The sequence below is a fragment of the Salvelinus alpinus genome, chromosome 31 (genome assembly GCF_045679555.1).
Source record: "Salvelinus alpinus chromosome 31, SLU_Salpinus.1, whole genome shotgun sequence".
NCBI classification, from domain to species: domain Eukaryota; kingdom Metazoa; phylum Chordata; class Actinopteri; order Salmoniformes; family Salmonidae; genus Salvelinus; species Salvelinus alpinus.
Genome location: NC_092116.1, coordinates 21,236,462 through 21,255,786, shown reverse-complemented (window position 1 = coordinate 21,255,786; position 19,325 = coordinate 21,236,462). Strand labels below are relative to the sequence as shown.

The window sequence follows — 19,325 nt, the reverse complement described above, 5'->3', positions numbered from 1 at the left end:
TGAAATGGCTAGCTAGTTAGCGGTGGTGCGCGCTAATAGCCTTTCAAACGGTGACGTCACTCGCTTTGAGACCTTGAAGTAGTGGTTCCCCTTGCTCTGCAAGGGCCGCGGCCTTTGTGGAGCGATGGGTAACGATGCTTCATGGTTGACTGTTGTTGGTGTGTGCAGAAGGTCCCTGGTTTGCGCCCGGGTCGGGGCGAGGGGCTGCCTTAAAGTTATACTGTTACACATGGTCTCATTCGATTTAACAAACAAAGCATCAAGGTAATGAATTCATGTTTTTGTGCCTCAGATTGGAAACCTAGTGTGCGCAATTGTATAGGATATACTATTGCTCAACACCCAACGCTCTTCCTAATAAAGGCTGCAATATGTAACTGTATGGGCAACCCGATGAAATTCACATAGAAATGGGAGTTATAGATCTGTCATTCTCATTGAAAACAAGTCCAAGAAAAAAGTAAAAACAAATGTATGAAGTCACTACTGTAAGTTGCTCTGGATAAGAGCTTCTGCTAAATGACTAACATGTAAATGTAAATGCAAGAAGCGGTAGATCTGTTGTATGTGTTTTATTTGGATTTAGCCTATTTTACGTTCAGTATTGTACACCAGCTTCAAACAGCTGAACCCCTATGTATCTGGGAACCCCCATACAATTGACATACACCATCGCACAACAGGTCAAGAGGGGTTTCTTTGCCAACAATGGGTTCCCAGATACAAACAAGGCAATGATAGGTTATGTGATGCGCAAAATATGCTGCTGACTGTGGTGGCAAGGTAGTCAGGTGGAATGCACAACTCGTTCATTCTGCAGAACAGCATTGTTAGCCTATACATTAGCCTATACGCCTACAGGAGGGAGCTGTTGAGGATGGATGGCGTATTGGTGAGTGTTGCCTACTCATTTGAAGTATATTTGCCATTGCTAAAGCAACTTGAATTGTCTTTTTGGTCCTCTCTTTGTCCCTATGTTTTAATTTTTTCTGGTCATGCCACAACTGAGCGAGCCAAATAAATGCTGTACTCAATCTCCGACACTATTACCTCTGTCTCTCCCCCTTTTTTGTTGCGCCATTGTATTTCATGGTACTGCGTTGTATATTCCCATGGGCTTTAGCGGGATGATTTTGATCATACATGGTTGATTAAAGGCGTTTCGAAATGCAAATAGCTAATAGCTAATAGCTAAAAACAATTGGTATTGATCAATGGTTATCTCTTACAGGTGTGAGTATGATGCTTGTAGGATTGTTTGATAAATAACACTTTTTATTTATACAAACATTCTAAATTCAGTTTGTAAGTAGTATTTCAGAATAGTTGCTATGCAATATTGATAAATGATCTGAAGTACCCATGAAGGCCACTAAATGTTATACAATCAGATAGGAATACAAATACTAGATAGTACTATACATATAGATGTATTTCTAATAGAACAAAAACCATGTCAAAAAGGGAAAAACAATCGAAAAATGAAGTGTTAGTAAAAGGAACCCACACTCTAAAAGAGAGCATTACAGCTGAGAAGCGGGAAAGAAAGAAAACACACATAGAACACTATAAACATACAGAACCAGGAGACGTCTAGAAAACAACTAGATAAAGGTTAAAGGGGAACTGCAACAGCTGATTTGGCCTTGTTTTTTGGCTTGCACCTCAAGAAATGCTGGCGGCCATGACAGGTGCCAAACGTGAGTTGGCTTGGAGGTCAGTAGCCTACAGAGTAATATGAGCAGAATGCAATTGCTGAATTTATGTAGATTTTCTAAACAAATTGTTTTAATGGCTTTCAAATGTAGTGGCAGGTCAATTTGGAATAAACAACCCTTTACATAATACCATAGAAGCAGCTAATATAACACTGTGTACCTTTCGTTGTCATTCCCAGCTGATACAGATACTGTGCCTATCGGGATTTTGTCAGGTGGTAATGGGGCTACCTTGGTGAACATGTCAGAGTGGTCAAACCTTCCTGTTTGGTGTCATGTATACAACAGGAGTTCCCTGATCCTGGTGCAGAACACACAGGGTTTTTCCCTCCCCATAATGAAGGATACCATTAAATTCAATAACAAAAAAAGACAATACAAGTAAAAGTTGTCTAGTAAAACGTTTATGTTGAGTGCCAGGTCTCTCTCCGTTCAGAAACGTCAGTGTCAAGCCTGTCTGTCAGTCAGGACTCCATCACATCATCATGCAAGTCTCCAAGTGCTGGCTTCGTAGATGCATCTGGGCACACATACACAGTCACTGTTCTATGACCAATGGCAGTTAGAATAGGTGATATCTGACAAACAAACATATACTATATTGAAGTTTGAACAGGTCAGACTAAACCTACCTAATTCTGGTTTCCCCATCAACGACCATTGGTGAACAGACGAGGTGAGGCTGGAGGCAAGGTCTTTCCCGGCGCCCCATTGATGGGCATGGCAACGTACTGTATATCATCAAAGATACTGGTCGGTCACACACAAACAATGCACTGATTGCATTATTAATGGTGGTGATGATTAGCTTGGTGGAACCAACCTGATTGCTGCATTCGCCTTTCTATTTCACTTCAGATATCGTTATATGTGAAATAGAATGCTAAAAGCAGAAATCAGGCTGGTTCCACCAAGCTAGGCAATGAAGGTGAATTGGGACAAAACCCTAAACTGTTTTGACCTTTGACCAGGTAAAACATGATCAACCTGATTCAAGTGTCCTCCCTGTTCCATTCGTAGGAATGCTCACAGCGAGGGCATGTCTGCGTACATGTCCCATGTAGCTCAGTTGGTAGAGCATGGGGCTTGCAACGCCAGGGTTGTGGGCTTGATTCCCACGGGGGACCAGTATGAAAATGTATGCGCTCACTAGTGTAAGTCGCTCTGGATAAGCACGTCTGCTAAATGACTTAAATTTAAAATGTAAATTTGATGTTCCCTTTGCTGGTGTTCTCTATGTTGCATGTTTAGCTGCAAACTGGAAATCTCTCAAACAACTGCAGCAGGCAATCCTCATAAACAATGTACTTCCTCATCTTATGAGGTGGTGTTGAATGGGAGGGTCTGTGACAGGCTGATCCAATAGACAGTCAAGTGCTGAATTGCATTTTGTTATAAACAAAGAACAAAGGTTTTTGATAAAACACTTCACAACCAAAATGACTCGACTACTTGTATCTGCTTGGCTGGGAAATTAACCTACTAGTTTATCCCCATATGGAAAATGATCATAATCAAATAAGAATCTTGTATGGCAGAAGAAGATTATTTGTACAAAAATCAAATAAGAATCTGGTAAGATGTTGCATGTTTTGCCTTACTGTACTGTATGTTAGTGGTGTATTGGCGTACTGTATGTGTTAACGTATATGCCTTATGTGGAAAATACAACTGAATACATGATTGTGGTGATTGTCTTACATAGATATGGTATGACATATGTGAGACAAAATATATTAATTATATAGTCCTCTATGAATATTATAAGTAAAGCATATGTTCTGATAATGTAAACTCTACAACATTTTGTTGTCCTAATAGGTTTCATATTGTTTTTATAAATCAACATACACTGAGTGTATAAAACATTAAGAACACCTTATTAATGTTGAGTTGCACCCCAGTTATGAGTTTTGTTTATCATTTGTATATAAATTATATACAAAATTATATTCAGATTTGTATATAATGTATATGTACATTTTCATTTTCAGGTATGAATTTCCATGGTTAGAAAACACATGCGTTTTATAATAAGTTTGCAATAGTTTGTATTTGTTCCTATATAAATGCTGCATGTTACAATGTAAGAATCAAATAAAACCTTAACCGGTCCATTATAAGGGAAATAATGATGAACATTCAGGTAAACTGTTAAGTATAACATATTTATTAACAAATGAAGAGGCCCTGATGATGATGCCGAACAATCACTTATACAGTGCTGGAAATGTTTTATCTCAAAAAACAAATCTGTACCAAACAAGGATGATAGCCCTTAGTAAATATTTCCCTGAAATATTTCCACAAGTGTAGTATAGTGCATTAAAAAGACATCTAGATTGTGAAATAGGTCTACTGTATGGATTCCATGTTTAAAGTAACTGTTCAGTGTTTCCAGATGTATATGATCTATAATTAATTATAATCTGAGTGAAATCGTTTTAGTTCCAAAAATGTATTAAGTACACTATGTTGGTTAAAGAAAAGTGTGATAAATAAAAACATATACCAATTTCATTTAAGGACCAAAAAACTGACAGCTGTGCCATATAAATTGCAAAATAGTTGGGAAGAGATTTTCGATGTACCCATTCCATGGCAAATGGTTTATGAATTGATACGCAAAACAACGCCGGATTCAAAACTTCGAATTTTTCTATTTAAATTACTGTACAAAATTCTTGCAACTAATAGAATGTTATATATATGGGGTATACAATCTTCCCAGCTCTGCAGATTCTGTTGTGAGGAGGCAGAGTCATTAGATCATTTATTTTGGTATTGTCCATATGTAGCTCGTTTTTGGTCACAGGTCCAGGAATGGCTGAAGAATTGCAACATTTGCCTAGAACTAACGCTACAGATAGCAATACTGGGGGATTTGAAAAGACATAGTCAATCAATCAATAATATAATAATTATTTTAGCAAAAATGTTTATTTTTAATTTACAATCTGTAGAAGCTATGAGAATAGGAAGGTTCAAATCTTTTGTGAAGCATCACAGCACAGTTGAAATGGATGATGTTGGAAGATAGATGGGAAGGGTAGAGTGGAACTGAAGGGTGGGACTAATAACAAGATAAACAATGTAGGGCATACGGGATCTGTGAAATGTGTATAGGTGCGGAGCTTTTGTGAAATAGCACAGTTACAAGTGGAAATAAAATTGGATGGACAACAGAAATAGAGGAAGGACTAAGAACAAACAAGAGAGAACTATTATAAAGTAGACTGTGTCTGTAAAATGGGTATAAGATGTATAAATTGAAGGTAAAAGCAGAAGTGTTTATTAGTTTACTCCAATTGGGGGAGCGGTGGTAGGGTTGCGGGGAATAATAATAAAGGTATATTCTTTAAAAAAGTATGTATGTCTATATAGGTATGTGTATGTATATACAGTGGGGAGAACAAGTATTTGATACACTGCCGATTTTGCAGGTTTTCCTACTTACAAAGCATGTAGAGGTCTGTAATTTTTATCATAGGTACACTTCAACTGTGAGAGACGGAATCTAAAACAAAAATCCAGAAAATCACATTGTATGATTTTTAAGTAATTAATTTGCATTTTATTGCAAGACATAAGTATTTGATCACCTTCCAACCAGTAAGAATTCCGGCTCTCACAAACCTGTTAGTTTTTCTTTAAGAAGCCCTCCTGTTCTCCACTCATTACCTGTATTAACTGCACCTGTTTGAACTCGTTACCTGTATAAAAGACACCTGTCCACACGCTCAATCAAACAGACTCCAACCTCTCCACAATGGCCAAGACCAGAGAGCTGTGTAAGGACATCAGGGATAAAATTGTAGACCTGCACAAGGCTGGGATGGGCTACAGGACAATAGGCAAGCAGCTTGGTGAGAAGGCAACAACTGTTGGCGCAATTATTAGAAAATGGAAGAAGTTCAAGATGACGGTCAATCATCCTCGGTCTGGGGCTCCATGCAAGATCTCACCTCGTGGGGCATCAATGATCATGAGGAAGGTGAGGGATCAGCCCAGAACTACACGGCAGGACCTGGTCAATGACCTGAAGAGAGCTGGGACCACAGTCTCAAAGAAAACCATTAGTAACACACTATGCCGTCATGGATTAAAATACTGCAGCGCACGCAAGGTCCCCCTGCTCAAGCCAGGGCATGTCCAGGCCCGTCTGAAGTTTGCCAATGACCATCTGGATGATCCAGAGGAAGAATGGGAGAAGGTCATGTGGTCTGATGAGACAAAAATTGAGCTTTTTGGTCTAAACTCCACTCGACGTGTTTGGAGGAAGAAGAAGGATGAGTACAACCCCAAGAACACCATCCCAACCGTGAAGCGTGGAGGAGGAAACATCATTCTTTGGGGATGCTTTTCTGCAAAGGGGACAGGACGACTGCACCGTATTGAGGGGAGGATGGATGGGGCCATGTATCGCGAGATCTTGGCCAACGACCTCCTTCCCTCAGTAAGAGCATTGAAGATGGGTCGTGGCTGGGTCTTCCAGCATGACAACGACCCGAAACACACAGCCAGGGAAACTAAGGAGTGGCTCCGTAAGAAGCATCTGAAGTTCCTGGAGTGGCCTAGCCAGTCTCCAGACCTGAACCCAATAGAAAATCTTTGGAGGGCGCTGAAAGTCCGTATTGCCCAGCGACAGCCCCGAAACCTGAAGGATCTGGAGAAGGTCTGTATGGAGGAGTGGGACAAAATCCCTGCTGCAGTGTGTGCAAACCTGGTCAAGAACTCCAGGAAACGTATGATCTCTGTAATTGCAAACAAAGGTTTCTGTACCAAATATTAAGTTCTGCTTTTCTGATGTATCAAATACTTATGTCATGCAATAAAATGCAAATTAATTACTTAAAAATCATACAATGTGATTTTCTGGATTTTTGTTTTAGATTCCGTGTCTCACAGTTGAAGTGTACCTATGATAAAAATTACAGACCTCTACATGCTTTGTAAGTAGGAAAACCTGCAAAATCGGCAGTGTATCAAATACTTGTTCTCCCCACTGTATGTGTATATGTATGCATGCGTGTATGGATATATATATTTACCCAAAAAAATATGGGGGATTGGAAATGATGCAGACAATTACATTGGAAGCAACATTCTTTCCGCAATATTAAGCTGATCCACCCCAAGAAAAAAAAAAGAGAAAAATAAAAAAAAAAAGAGAAAAAAAAATAAAAAAATAAAATAAAGTACACTATGTTAAAAAGCAGCTTTTCTGTGTTGGAATGATTGCAGTTTACCCCAACAACGATGGTGAGGGTGTATAGCAGTCATAAAAAATATTCATGCAAGTAAACCACTGATTGGCCATCTCATCCTCTTTGAAGAAATAGCAAGCATTTTTTTGTATCTGTTTAAAATACAAGTTTGAGGTGGCTTTAAAACGACAATTCTCCAATGTACAGTATGTGACACCACACTTTCTGCACTGTTGTTAAAATCATTTGTTTTATTTGGTATAGTATACATTTCTGTGTTAAGCATCCTAAATAATGTCGTAGATTCAGTTTTTGAAAAATAGTAAACAAAAAAGGGAAGCATGATGTAAGATGCGAACCTGGTAATCCAACTGATTATAGGCTACTGAAGCCAATGACTTACCGCTCCACCAGTTTTGCTGAAAATAGTGGAGGAAAAATTTAAAAAATCTGCACAATTTGGTGAAAGCCCTGAAACCTTAAGAAAGCCTCATTTTTACCATCACTACTATTGTGTTAAATAATTACATTTTAATGATAAGATAATCCCTTAGGATCTCACTTGGTGAAGAAACTGGATGAATGGACTCGCCTGTGGACTGAAACTGGATGAATGGAACAACAATGTCACTGTCACTAACAAATACAGTCACAGTCATTCACTCAAAAGGCAAGGCACACTGGGAAATATGCAAATAAGTCTTTACACTAAGCAGTGTGTTAATTTAACACTGAAAAGTGTGAACTCATATAGACACTGGAATCTGAGGTGCAGTTAACTTTAACTCTAATGAACTTATCCTTTGCAGCAGTGGTAACTCTGGGTCTTCCTTTCCTGTGGCGGTCCTCATGAGAGCCAGTTTCATCATAGCGCTTGATGGTTTTTGTGACTGCACTTGAAGAAACTTTCAAACTTCTTGAAATTTTCCGCATTGACTGACCTTCATGTCTTAAAGTAATGATGGACTGTCATTTCTATTTGCTTATTTGAGCTGTTCTTGCCATAATATGGACTTGGTCTTTTACCAAATAGGGCTATCTTCTGTATACCACCCCTACCTTGTTACAACACAACCGATTGGCTCAAACACATTAAGGAAAGAAATTCCACAATTAACGTTTAACAATGCACACCTGTTAATTGAAATGCATTTCATGTGACTACCTCATGAAGCTGGTTAAGAGAATGCCAAGAGTGTGTAAAGCTGTCATCAAGGCAAAGGATGGCTACTTTGAAGAATCTCAAATATAAAATTTGTTTAACACTTTTTTGAGGTTACTGCATGATTCCATATGTGTTATTTCATAGTTTTGATGTCTTCACTATTATTCTAAAATGTAGAAAATAGCAAAAATAAAGAAAAACCCTTGAATAAGTAGGTGTGTCCAAACTTTTGTAGGTGTGTGTATAACGAACGTCGTCGGGAGAAGGAGAAGAGGAACAAGGTGCAGCGTGGTAAGTGTCCATATTACTTTTAATAAATACGAAACACTTGAACAAAACGACAAACGAACAGTTCTGCAAGGTGCAATACACAAAACAGAAAACAACTACCCACCAACACAGGTGGGAACAGGCTACCTAAGTATGGTTCTCAATCAGAAACAATGATAGACAGCTGCCTCTGATTGGGAACCACACCAGGCCAAACACATAGAAATACAAAACAAGGACAACATAGAACACCAGACATAGAATACCCACCCAAACTCACGCCCTGACCAACCAAAATAGAGACATAAAAAAATCTCCAAGGTCAGGGTGTGACAGTGTGTCCAATCATTTCATGAAACAAATAACACTCTTTGTAAGGAGGTCATAAGTTATGTAATACTATCAACACACATGCATTCATTTTTCTTTTGTTTTCTACAAACAGTAAAAAAAAAAAATATTCACAGCACCCGACAAACAACACTTCGCAAAACAAAATGCCCACTACACAACACATCCCCAAAGTGATCAACATATGGTTACCAAATTTCGTCAAACACTTCCGTTTTTTTTATTTAATTTTATAATATATAAAATCTTAAGGTACAGTATGCAGCTAGATAGTTCAGTCCTCCAGTTTGCTATTAATGGTGAATATGAGGCTTTTCAATTGATGGCTATACAGACCTTGACAACATAGCTTTCTCTGAGATGAATCACAAATATTTACATATCCCAACAGACAGACCGTGGAGATGGAGGGATATACATTCCCAGTGACAAGGAAATAGGACATACAGTACATGACCCCAAAATGGTGTCAGTTTATCACAGGACCACAGCATATGTAATAGTATTCCTTTGTGCATCTCCAACAGAGATGTGACATTTCTGGGTGCATTATACTGTATGTGTTATGGCAGGAGTGTAAAAAAGTCCTATGAATGATCTTAAATTGCAGTCATTTATGTCTTAGGTTGTAAGAGCAGGTATGAACATTTTTACATCTCTGTGACCAATGGTTCTTCTCAATTTCTTCCTTTAGATCTGCTTCCCCTTTGTTTCCTTATAGGTTCTGATCCATCAGTTAAGAGTTTCAATCAACCCTTGATATAACTTGGCAATCAATTTATTTGGCCTAGCAGCTTCTTTCAGTATTTCTTCTACGCTAGATGCCTTAGGTGTCACGTTCTGACCATAGTTCTTGTGTGTTTTGCTTGTTTTAGTGTTGGTCAGGACGTGAGCTGGGTGGGCATTCTATGTTGTGTGTCTAGTTTGTCTGTTTCTATGTTTGGCCTAATATGGTTCCCAATCAGAGGCAGGTGTTTTGTGTTGTCTCTGATTGGGAATCATATTTAGGTGGCTTGTTTTGTGTTGGGGATTGTGGGTGGTTGTTTCCTGTCTCTGTGTTTTCTCTGCACCAGCTAGGACTGTATCGGTTTGCCACATTTTGTTATTTTGTAAGTGTTCACAGTTTCGTATTAAACATGTTGAGCACTGGCTACGCTGCGTGTTGGTCCGATCCTTGCTACACCTTCTCTTCTCGTGAAGAGGAGGAAGGCTGCCGTTACATTAGGTTCATCCAGATTCTGTTGAAGTGATTAAATAAGATTTCGGAGTTGTAGGAACTTAAAGAAATCGGCCTGGGTTAATCCAAATATTTATTGTAATTGACTGTGTGACAGTAGATATCCATCATAGTATGTTAAAAATTCATGATGCCACTTTGGAACTAGGACTTTAAGGTGCTGTCATTAAACACCTGAGGTAAATTGGGATTATTCCAAATACGAATGGAATTGGCTGTTTTTCAATCAAAACAATATATCAATGACATAAAGAATTAGGCTATGATTTCTGGCATACAATATGTTTTTTCGCACCTGTAGATTCACAAATGCCAGCATAGCTCTTTCTCTGTGTTTTACAGTCTTATTTATTTTATTTTATATATGGCAACCCCAGCCCTCTTTCTCGCCATGTGACCCTCCCTCTCTCATTGTTTTATTGTCTCAAGTGGGCAAGCAGGTGGAGCATTAAAATAGTCCTGCCTCTTTAAGTGTTTTTCAGTTCATAAAACAACTTCAATGTAATGTGGAACTTCATCACTCTCGAAAGTTCCCTCTCTCATTGTCTCAAGTGGGCGGGTAGGCGGAGCAAACAGGCTCTTATGTCAGTGTTAGGTCCGGGCATCTTGCCCATATTCTCCCAACGTTGGGTAATGGGTTCATACCGGTGAACCAGTCTGGTCTCCCTGTAGTCCTCTTGACAGTATCCTCCCAGCACATAGAGCTTCCCCTCCAGAACCACAGAGGCTGCTCCAACATGGGGGATGGCCAGGGGCGTGAGGGCACTCCAGGAGTCACTAACGGTGTCGTAGACCTCACAGGCCAGCTGGTCGGTGTAGAACGTACGTAGGTTACACACCCCTCCAACCACACAGAGACCACCACCACCATGATGCAGGACCTCCATACAGTGCTGGGCCCGATCCTGGCTCATCTCTGCCCGGTAGGTAGTTCCTCTCTCAGGATGGTACAGGAACATGGACGTCAGACACTGGTACCTGCAGTCAAACCCCCCTGAGATGAAGATCTCTCCATCCAACAATGTGGCAGCATGGCCACTCAGGGCCTGGTCCAGAGGCTTGGCATAGCTGGAGATTGGCAATGGTTGGTAAGAGGTTGGCAATGGTACTGATTCAGAACAATCACGAATGGTTCAAATTGAGAGCGCTATTGTTGAATTGAGTCAAAATTATATGCTGCTCTTACATTCTTCTGCATGTGTCCCAAAAACTTTTTAAAAGTCTGTTTAATATACTTTCCTGTTTAATAGAACCTCATGGAAGAAAGAGTATTATCTTACCTCCAGGTGTCAGATACGGGGCTGTAGTCCTCCACACTGTCCAGGTTGGTATTCATGTCCATGTCTCCTCCGATGGCGTAGAGACGATCACCCCGCACCACCACCGAAAAGTTACTTCTGTACTCCTGCATGTCAGCCAACCTCTGCCAGCTGTCCTGCATTGGGTCATACCTGTGTGTGTGTGTGTGTGTGTGTGAGATAAAGATAAAGAGATAACATTTTCAGAAAATCCCTAAGCTCAGCCTCCTCAATGATAAGAAACATACATTTTCTACATCAAAAAAAGCAACATGTATTGTTAAAACAACTGGTCTTAGACCTCTTCATACCTGTATACCGATTTCAGCGTATCAGTCTTTGTGTAGAACTCACACCCTCCGATCACATAAAGCCGCCCCTCCATCACCCCCACCCCGTGTCTAAACCTGGGCTTCTCTGGTATCTCTCCCAGAATCCTCCAGTCCATGGCCTTCACCAGGCCTGTTCCGGTGCGGAGGGAGTTAGCGAACCACAGCTGCCTGCTGGGAAGCCGTTTCCCCAAGTCAGGATCCAGCTGGTCGCCTCCGACCAGAACCAGGGCGTCTTTGGGCCGTCGGACCCGGCACTGGTCCTGTGTCTCGGGAAGACTGAAGCCAAACTCTTTGAGGGCTGAGCCGTACAGATCCACCTGTAGTAATAATACAAATAATACATTTATTTATAATGAGCTTTTAAAAAAAACAAATTGCTGTATGTGTCATGTGTATTATACACTATCTGTTATATGTCTTAATATACAGCAGAATTTCTCAAGACTATTTCCCTATACAATCAAAGTTTATCGTGTTATATTGTATTGAGATACAGTTGTATCATAACGTATTGTATCTTACCTCTGTGTCGCTGCTGCACTCCATGCGCAGGTTGATTGCCCTGACCTCTCTGAACTCCTTAAAGGTCATGAGCGGGAAGCGGACTCCTGTCATCAGCTCCTGGGCCTGGGCTAGCCTCTCCGCTGGGTCGGCCTCTACCCAGACCACCACGGCCCTGAACACGGCTAGCTCTGAGGGCGCGCAGAGGCCGTCAGAGTGGAGAAAATCCAGCAGTTTATCAGCCGGAAGGTCCAGGAATTTCAGGCTGGTAGACACTTCTTGGAAGTTCCTCAGAACAAAGTCCTCGGCCGCCTCGAGGAGTTCCAGCATCCCATACGCCAGGGCGAAGGAGGCCACGTCCAGACATGAGTGGGCATCCATTTCCTGTTCCAGGAAATCGAGGCACAGCGAGAGGGTGGGCTGGAACTGGAGCTGCAGGGCTGTGCAGGTGATCTCAAAGACACACCCCCAGCTGAGGGAGAGGGACCCGCTGTAGGAACAGCCAATCAGGGCCTCAAGCTCAGAGGCCTCCAGGAAGGGAAGGGCCACACAAGGCTGCTGTGATTCCCTCATCCCGCTGGTAAACATTCCCCGGAAGTAGTCACTACTGGCAGCCAGGAGCACTCTGTGGACTTGAGTCAGGAGAGGGAGGAATGTTCATCATCTGATTTCAGCATCAGCAGTATCATCAAAACCTCTTTAGAATCATTATTATTACCATCATCATCATCATCATCACCATTGTTATCATCAAGTTACTCCTAAACAGAATACTGGGACTACTCCAGCTTGATCCACGGCAAACCCCCATAAAACCACAAACATTGAATCCTCTATCATTCTACAGTACATAGTCGTGATGTATTTTGACTTCAGTCTACTCACCATGGAATGACGTTCCTCCAACCTCCAGCTCCACATCACAGCCCACTCTCTCTGCCCACAGCTCTCTGATGGACTGAAGACTGACCTTCATCTGTTCTTCAGCAGAGATCTTCTTCTCTTCTGCCCTCTTCTCTACTCCCTTCTTCATCTTCTCCTCCTCTTCACTGCAGAGTTCTAGAACTCTGGGGACCCCTAGTGTTGTAGCTGCAGTCTGTATCTGGGCCAGTGTGTGTCTGTTCAGAGCTGCTAAGGCCCCAGTGTAGGCAAACTCCAGCACCCCTGCCAGCCCCACAAGCCCCACCTCATGACCCAGACTGATGAATATCTCTGTCTTTATGTCCATGTCAACATCTCTCCTCCCCTTCCTCTTCTCCATCTCTTCATCCCTCTCTTGCAGTCTCTGGTGGACAAGGGTGCTCACAGCAGCCAGGACAGGGGAGTGTGCATAGAGACGCTGCCCATCCTCAGTGCTCAGAGTCAGGTCAGTGAGGAGAGAGGAGTCCCTGAGCTGCTCCAGACCCTGGAAGACCTCTTTAGGATAGGTATGTCTGTAGAATGTACGAACATTCTCTTCATCTCCCAGTCCTTCCCTCCTCTCCTCTGACACTTCCTCTTCTTCTTCCTCTTCTCCCTGGCTTGCCGTACTGTTGTTCCTCTTCTTGACCCTTGCTCCCTCTTTTTCCTTTCTCCTCGTCACGCCCATCCGGTTGTTGTTGTAGGCCACAATCCACCTCAGCTTTCGATCGTCTGCTTCTACCTCTTCTCCTCCTTCCTCAATCACCCTTCTCCTCCTTTCCTTCTCTTTCCTCCACCGTTCCTCCCATTCCATGGGCAGGTAACGTCTGGTAAACTCCATGGCTGTTTATGGCTCGAACTTTAGGACTCAGTTAGAGATCGATCCAACTGCTCTTTAGACAACCTCTCTCTCACAGATTATGTAGGCTATGTATATGTTATGCTAACTATCTACTGCTATACACATAGCCCAGATCTAACCTTTCTCCCCTTCTCTCTCAACCACACTCTCTCTTTCTTTCTCCACTCAGATACTTTATGTGCGTCTCTCTCTCATTTTTTCTCTCTCTCTGTCTCTTTCTCTTTGTATCTCTTTCTCTCTCACCTTTTCTGTCTCTCTTTCTCTCTCTCTCGTTCTCTCTCACTGTCTCTGTCTCTCTATTTTTCTCTCTCGCTCGCTCTCTCTCTCTCTCCTCTCTCACTCTGTCTTTCACTCTCTCTTTCTCTCACTAACTCTCTCACTCTCACTCTCTCTCTCTCTCTCTCTCTGTCTCTTTTTCTCTCTGTCTATTTCTCTCTCTGTCTCAGACTCCTACACTCTTTCTGATTTTGATCTCACACACGTTCACAGGCTAGGCTTCAGACGTAAACAAGAATTCTATTCATAGCTACTAGGTCAAGGGGATTATGTTTTAATAAACTCTGGGTCTGCTTACAGGATCATATGAAGTGTAGTCAGGCTGTTGGAAAGTATAGTGGGTCAAGAGAAAGTCACCAAAAGAGACAAGAAAGTGACCAAACTGTGTGTTAGGTCACGTAAAAGTGTAGTGGATCACATGAAAGTTGGTCACAAAAGGTGTAGAAGGCCTAAGTGACATGAAAGTGTTGTTGGTCACAATATATTTTTGTAAGGCCTTAGCTGGGTTACAATGAGAATGCATCCCAGATTTATCAGGCCTGGTCAATGGCTCCTACCTGTAAATGTAGTATAACATATACTATCAATGAAGCACTTGGAGGTTAATGCCCTGGCCAAGGAGGTACTGTGTAGATATGACTTATTTTTCTGTAGAACTTCCTTAAACAACCAGTACTTCATGGGACATACGGTTCATTGTTAATCATTGTTAGTGCCATATGCAAACAAAATATTGGTGAGTGTTGTATATATTGTCAGTAAATGCAAGTCAAATTCTCTAAATATGTAAGACATTTGAGATGTCACTGAAACGCAGCCTGTTACAATACACACAGGTGAGGTATTCAGACTTCCATTCAGTTCACAGATTATACAGATAAAATCACAAACACACATCCCTCTCTTTAAGTGATTCAGACTCTGAACACTCTGTCTATTTGACTTTGGGCACACACATTTACAGGCTAGGGTTCAGACGTAAACAACAATCTATTCATAGCTACTAGGTCAAGGGGATTCTGTTTGGAGAGACTCGTGGTCTGGACCAGCATACAGTATCATTACAATCTAAGACTAGAGACAAAAACATTAGGACTTATGAAGTGTAGTCAGCCAGTGGGCCAGGAGAAATGAATGTAGGTCACAAGGACATTCAGTAACAGAAATGTGTCATAGGTCGCAAGAAAATGTAGTGGGTCAAAACAAAGGGTGCTGTATGCCTGGTCACCATTGTCTCATGTCAGAGCGTCGGCCGTCTGCACTGTTCTGTCTGATAACTCGTGCACGCCCTTGGGATAGCTGGAAGTTCAGCTGCAATATGCTGTTCTAACTTTCGAAAAATGTTACCAAGGTGACATCGTCCACTGAACCCCCTTTCATCCTCAAAAGAGTCAGAGTTAATCTGGCCAAAAACAATAAACCTGTAGCTAATATTGATGTTTTTTATCCAGTTCTACATCTTGCTAAGGTGTTTTGTGGTTCTAGAATAAGTATTTATGAAATTGAAAATGTGCATGAATTATGAAACATTTTTAGGGGTCTGAAATGTGCATGAAATGGTATTTTCTTGCTGCTTGCTGGCTGAACCAGTCTCAAATCAATCCATATGAAATGAAAGGCAGGGAAGCTAACAACGCCGGTCCAAACATTCAACGCTGAGTACTCCCTCTTGCTAGCTGGTTCGTGTGATGAAGTTCTAACTAATGTACAAATGCGTTTTCATGATATCTGTTCTGCTGTGATTAGTGCGACGAGTTCTACAGCACAGCAGACTGCTCTCTGTGATGTCATCACGGTGGCCAAAGTAACGTGACACCGTGACAGCTGGCAAAGTCAGATACATGCTGATTTCTGAGAACAGTCCTAGAATTTTGGTTCCTTACAACTTCACCAACAAGCTGGCAATCTAGCTTTCGTATGGCGATTCAAAGAAGCTTGCATTAAGCAGCTAACTGGAGCATGGTTTGCCGTAGCACTTGCCAGTGCGTCATAGCTAAGGAAAGCAGAGTGATTTTCAGAATTAGGAACTAGTGTTAGGGGGATGTGCCAAATCTCAAATTTTAGAGATGAGTTCCACATCCTACAAGAAAGATGGGTTGATGGACGAACGCAGTGTAGGAGTGACGCGATCTGACATAAGACAATGCCCTGGTCACAAGAACATATAGTTGGTCACAATACATTTTTGAAAGGTCTAAGCTGGCTCACAATGTGTGTGCCAATGATGTGGCAGCATCGTCTCTGAATGCATTCTAAGTCCTTAGAGAGACACTTTGGAAGGCCGACCCACTCTTGCGAGGCATACTCCATGATTGGGCAGATGAAGGTCATGTATACCTGTAGTAGGACTTCAGTTGGGAGGCCAGCTCACCTTGCTACACTTATGTAGTTCGTTGTGGGTTTAACCTTTTTTAAGATATACCTGTCATGCTCGACCCAGGACAGGTCAGCTGACATCACTACACCCAGCAGTCGGAAGGACTCCACAAGCCCTTCTGAAGCTGATGACCGTATCCTTGGTTTTCTTTTCATGCACTTGTGTTTGGCCAGGTAGCATGCCTGGGGACAACTCTGTGAGTGTGATGGTCACAACTATGGGGAATGTATGAATGTGTCCCATGACAGATAATGCAATTTATCAGGCCTGATCAATGGCTCCTTCCTGTAAATCAGTGAAGCAGTTGAAGGTTAATGCCCTGGCCAAGGAGATACTGAGTAGATAAGGCTTATTTTTCTGCATAACTTCCTTGAGAATATTGTCTGCACGTGTAATCATAAAATTGTGAATTAAAAAATAACAGAAATGATAAGATAGTCTGACAATGCCATCTATTTTTCTCTGGCTTACTTCATTACACATTTGGACTGCAGTGGACAAAGTACAATCTTTATTCACAAGATAGAGACAGTCTCACACTAAAAAGAAAGGGGTGGGAGGGGCAGGTGCTTAAAAGCTAATGTGTTCAAATGTATTGGTATATACAGTACCAGTCAAAAGTTTGGACACACCTACTCATTCAAGGTTTTTTCTTTATTTTTTACTATTTTCTACATTGTAGAAGAGTAGTGAATACATCAAAACTATGAAATAACACATATGGAATCATGTTGTGTTAAACAAATCTAAATATATTTTAGATTTTAGATTCTTCAAAGTAGCCACCCTTTGCCTTGATGACAGCTTTGCACACTATTGGCATTCTCTCAACCAGCTTCACCTGGAATCCTTTTCCAACAGTCTTGAAGGAGTTCCCACATATGCTGAGCACTTGTTGGCTGCTTTTCCTTCACTCTGCGGTCCAACTCATCCCAAACCATCTCAATTTGGTTGAGGTTGGGTTATTATGGAGGCCAGGTCATCTGATGCAGCACTCCATCACTCTCATTTTAGGTCAAATAGCCCTTACACAGCCTGGATGTGTGTGTTGGGTCATTGTCCTTTTGAAAAACAAATGATAGTCCCACTAAGCGCAAACCAGATTGGATGGCGTATCGCTCCAGAATGCTGTGGTAAACATGCTGGTTAAGTGTGCCTTGAATTCTAATCACAGACAGTGTCACCAGCAAAGCACCCCCACACCATAACACCTCTTCCTCTATGCTTCACGGTGAGAACAACACATGCAGAGATCATCCGTTCACCTGCTCTGAGACAAAAGACACGGTGGTTGGAACCAAAAATCTAAAATTTGGACTAATCAGACCAAAGGACAGATTTCCACCAGTCTGATGTTCATTGCTCTTGTTTCTTGGCACAAGCAAGTCTCTTCTATATATATATTTACGAGGGTACTTATATGAGGGCAAAATACCCTAGACATGATCTGTGCTCATGGCAGATACGACCTAATATTTAACTATGGGTTGTGTACAGTATATACAGTGGTCATGCTCTGCAAGTCAACACAGAATGAACTTTCAAGTATCTAGGCCTGCTCTTAAAGTTTATCCATCTGTAGAATTGGGGGACTGACTCTGACCCTGCTGCTAGTGTGTCTGTTTGGGACTCTGGAAACCAATGACTTTGTTGCTGACAAGTTTGCTGAGCACCAACCTTTGTTTGTCTACAGAGACACCAGGTGGCTTTCTCAGCTGCACTATGAATTAATGGTGGACATATAGTGCCGTATAACCCTGGCACCACTTTAGAAAGATATATTCCCCAATGTTGAACATGCCTACAACTCAAACACAGGTAGCCATGGTCAAGCCATCTAATGCAATGCATGTCAACTTAACAAATTGACAATTGACTAAAACTTTCATTGATTCATTTGTTTTTCAGGCATCTTTGTGACGCCTGTGAGAGGAGTCTATGTCTTCGGATTCTCTGCTTTCAATCATGCCAGTGCACACACCACTGCTATGAGTTTATATCATAATGGGCAAACAATAGTCTCTATCCATGACCAGAAGTCACGGACCACAGATGACTCTTCATTCAACAGTGCCTCCATTCTGAGGGAAGAGGGAGACCAGGTCTACATGCGTCTGTGGGCAAACATGAGGGTCTTTGGTGACCACCTCATTTACAATACCTCCAGTGGTCACCTCCTTTATCTTATGTAAAACCAATGTACTGAGAGATAATAGTAATATTCAACATGTAACACTACATCTTATTGTCAGAATTATATGTACACGGTATAATTTGTATTTACTGTCATTGATTTAGAATTGATCAATAGTCTTAACAGTGGATTAGCTTTAATTCCATACAAATAGTATGAATAAATGCAAAATGTAAACTAAACTGTATAACCAACCAAATAAAACGATCATTTCTAGCAACTCTCTGGCCACGTGAGTCAAGCTTCCCTTGTGTACACAAACGTAATTATTGTTTTGTTTATACCTCTCCCCATCAATGTCTTTGGATAATATTTAACCCAGACATGCTTATAAACAAGAGGTAGGCTACACACAGACACATCACAGAGGAAAAAGCCTGAGGAATCAATACGGACCTGCAGGTTATATAGTCGTAGATATATCAACTACTGAAGTACACGTTTAAGTACTGATCTGTAGAATGGGGGGACTGACTCTGACCCTGCTGCTGCTGTGTCTGTCTGGGACTCTCAGTGAAGATGCTGGAGAAGACAACCTGAATGACATCATGGTACAGATTCAGCCTGAACAGGGACAGAACATAGAGAATGAATACAAGGCTCACAACCAACAGGTAGAGACTGCAGCCACTACAAC

General features: G+C 41.5%; 1 protein-coding gene across 1 annotated transcript; it reads right to left on the bottom strand.

Annotated features, from left to right (window-relative positions):
• Positions 1–8,434: 8,434 nt before the first annotated feature.
• On the bottom strand, positions 8,435–14,304 carry LOC139561750 (kelch-like protein 33). Its single transcript, XM_071379020.1, has 5 exons — positions 12,965–14,304; positions 12,101–12,711; positions 11,558–11,895; positions 11,229–11,399; positions 8,435–11,016 (listed from the first exon to the last, which is right to left on the bottom strand). The coding sequence occupies exons 1-5, from the start codon at positions 13,818–13,820 to the stop codon at positions 10,488–10,490; spliced, it is 2,505 nt and encodes an 834-aa protein (XP_071235121.1). The 5' UTR covers positions 13,821–14,304; the 3' UTR covers positions 8,435–10,487.
• Between the last annotated feature and the right edge of the window lie 5,021 nt (positions 14,305–19,325).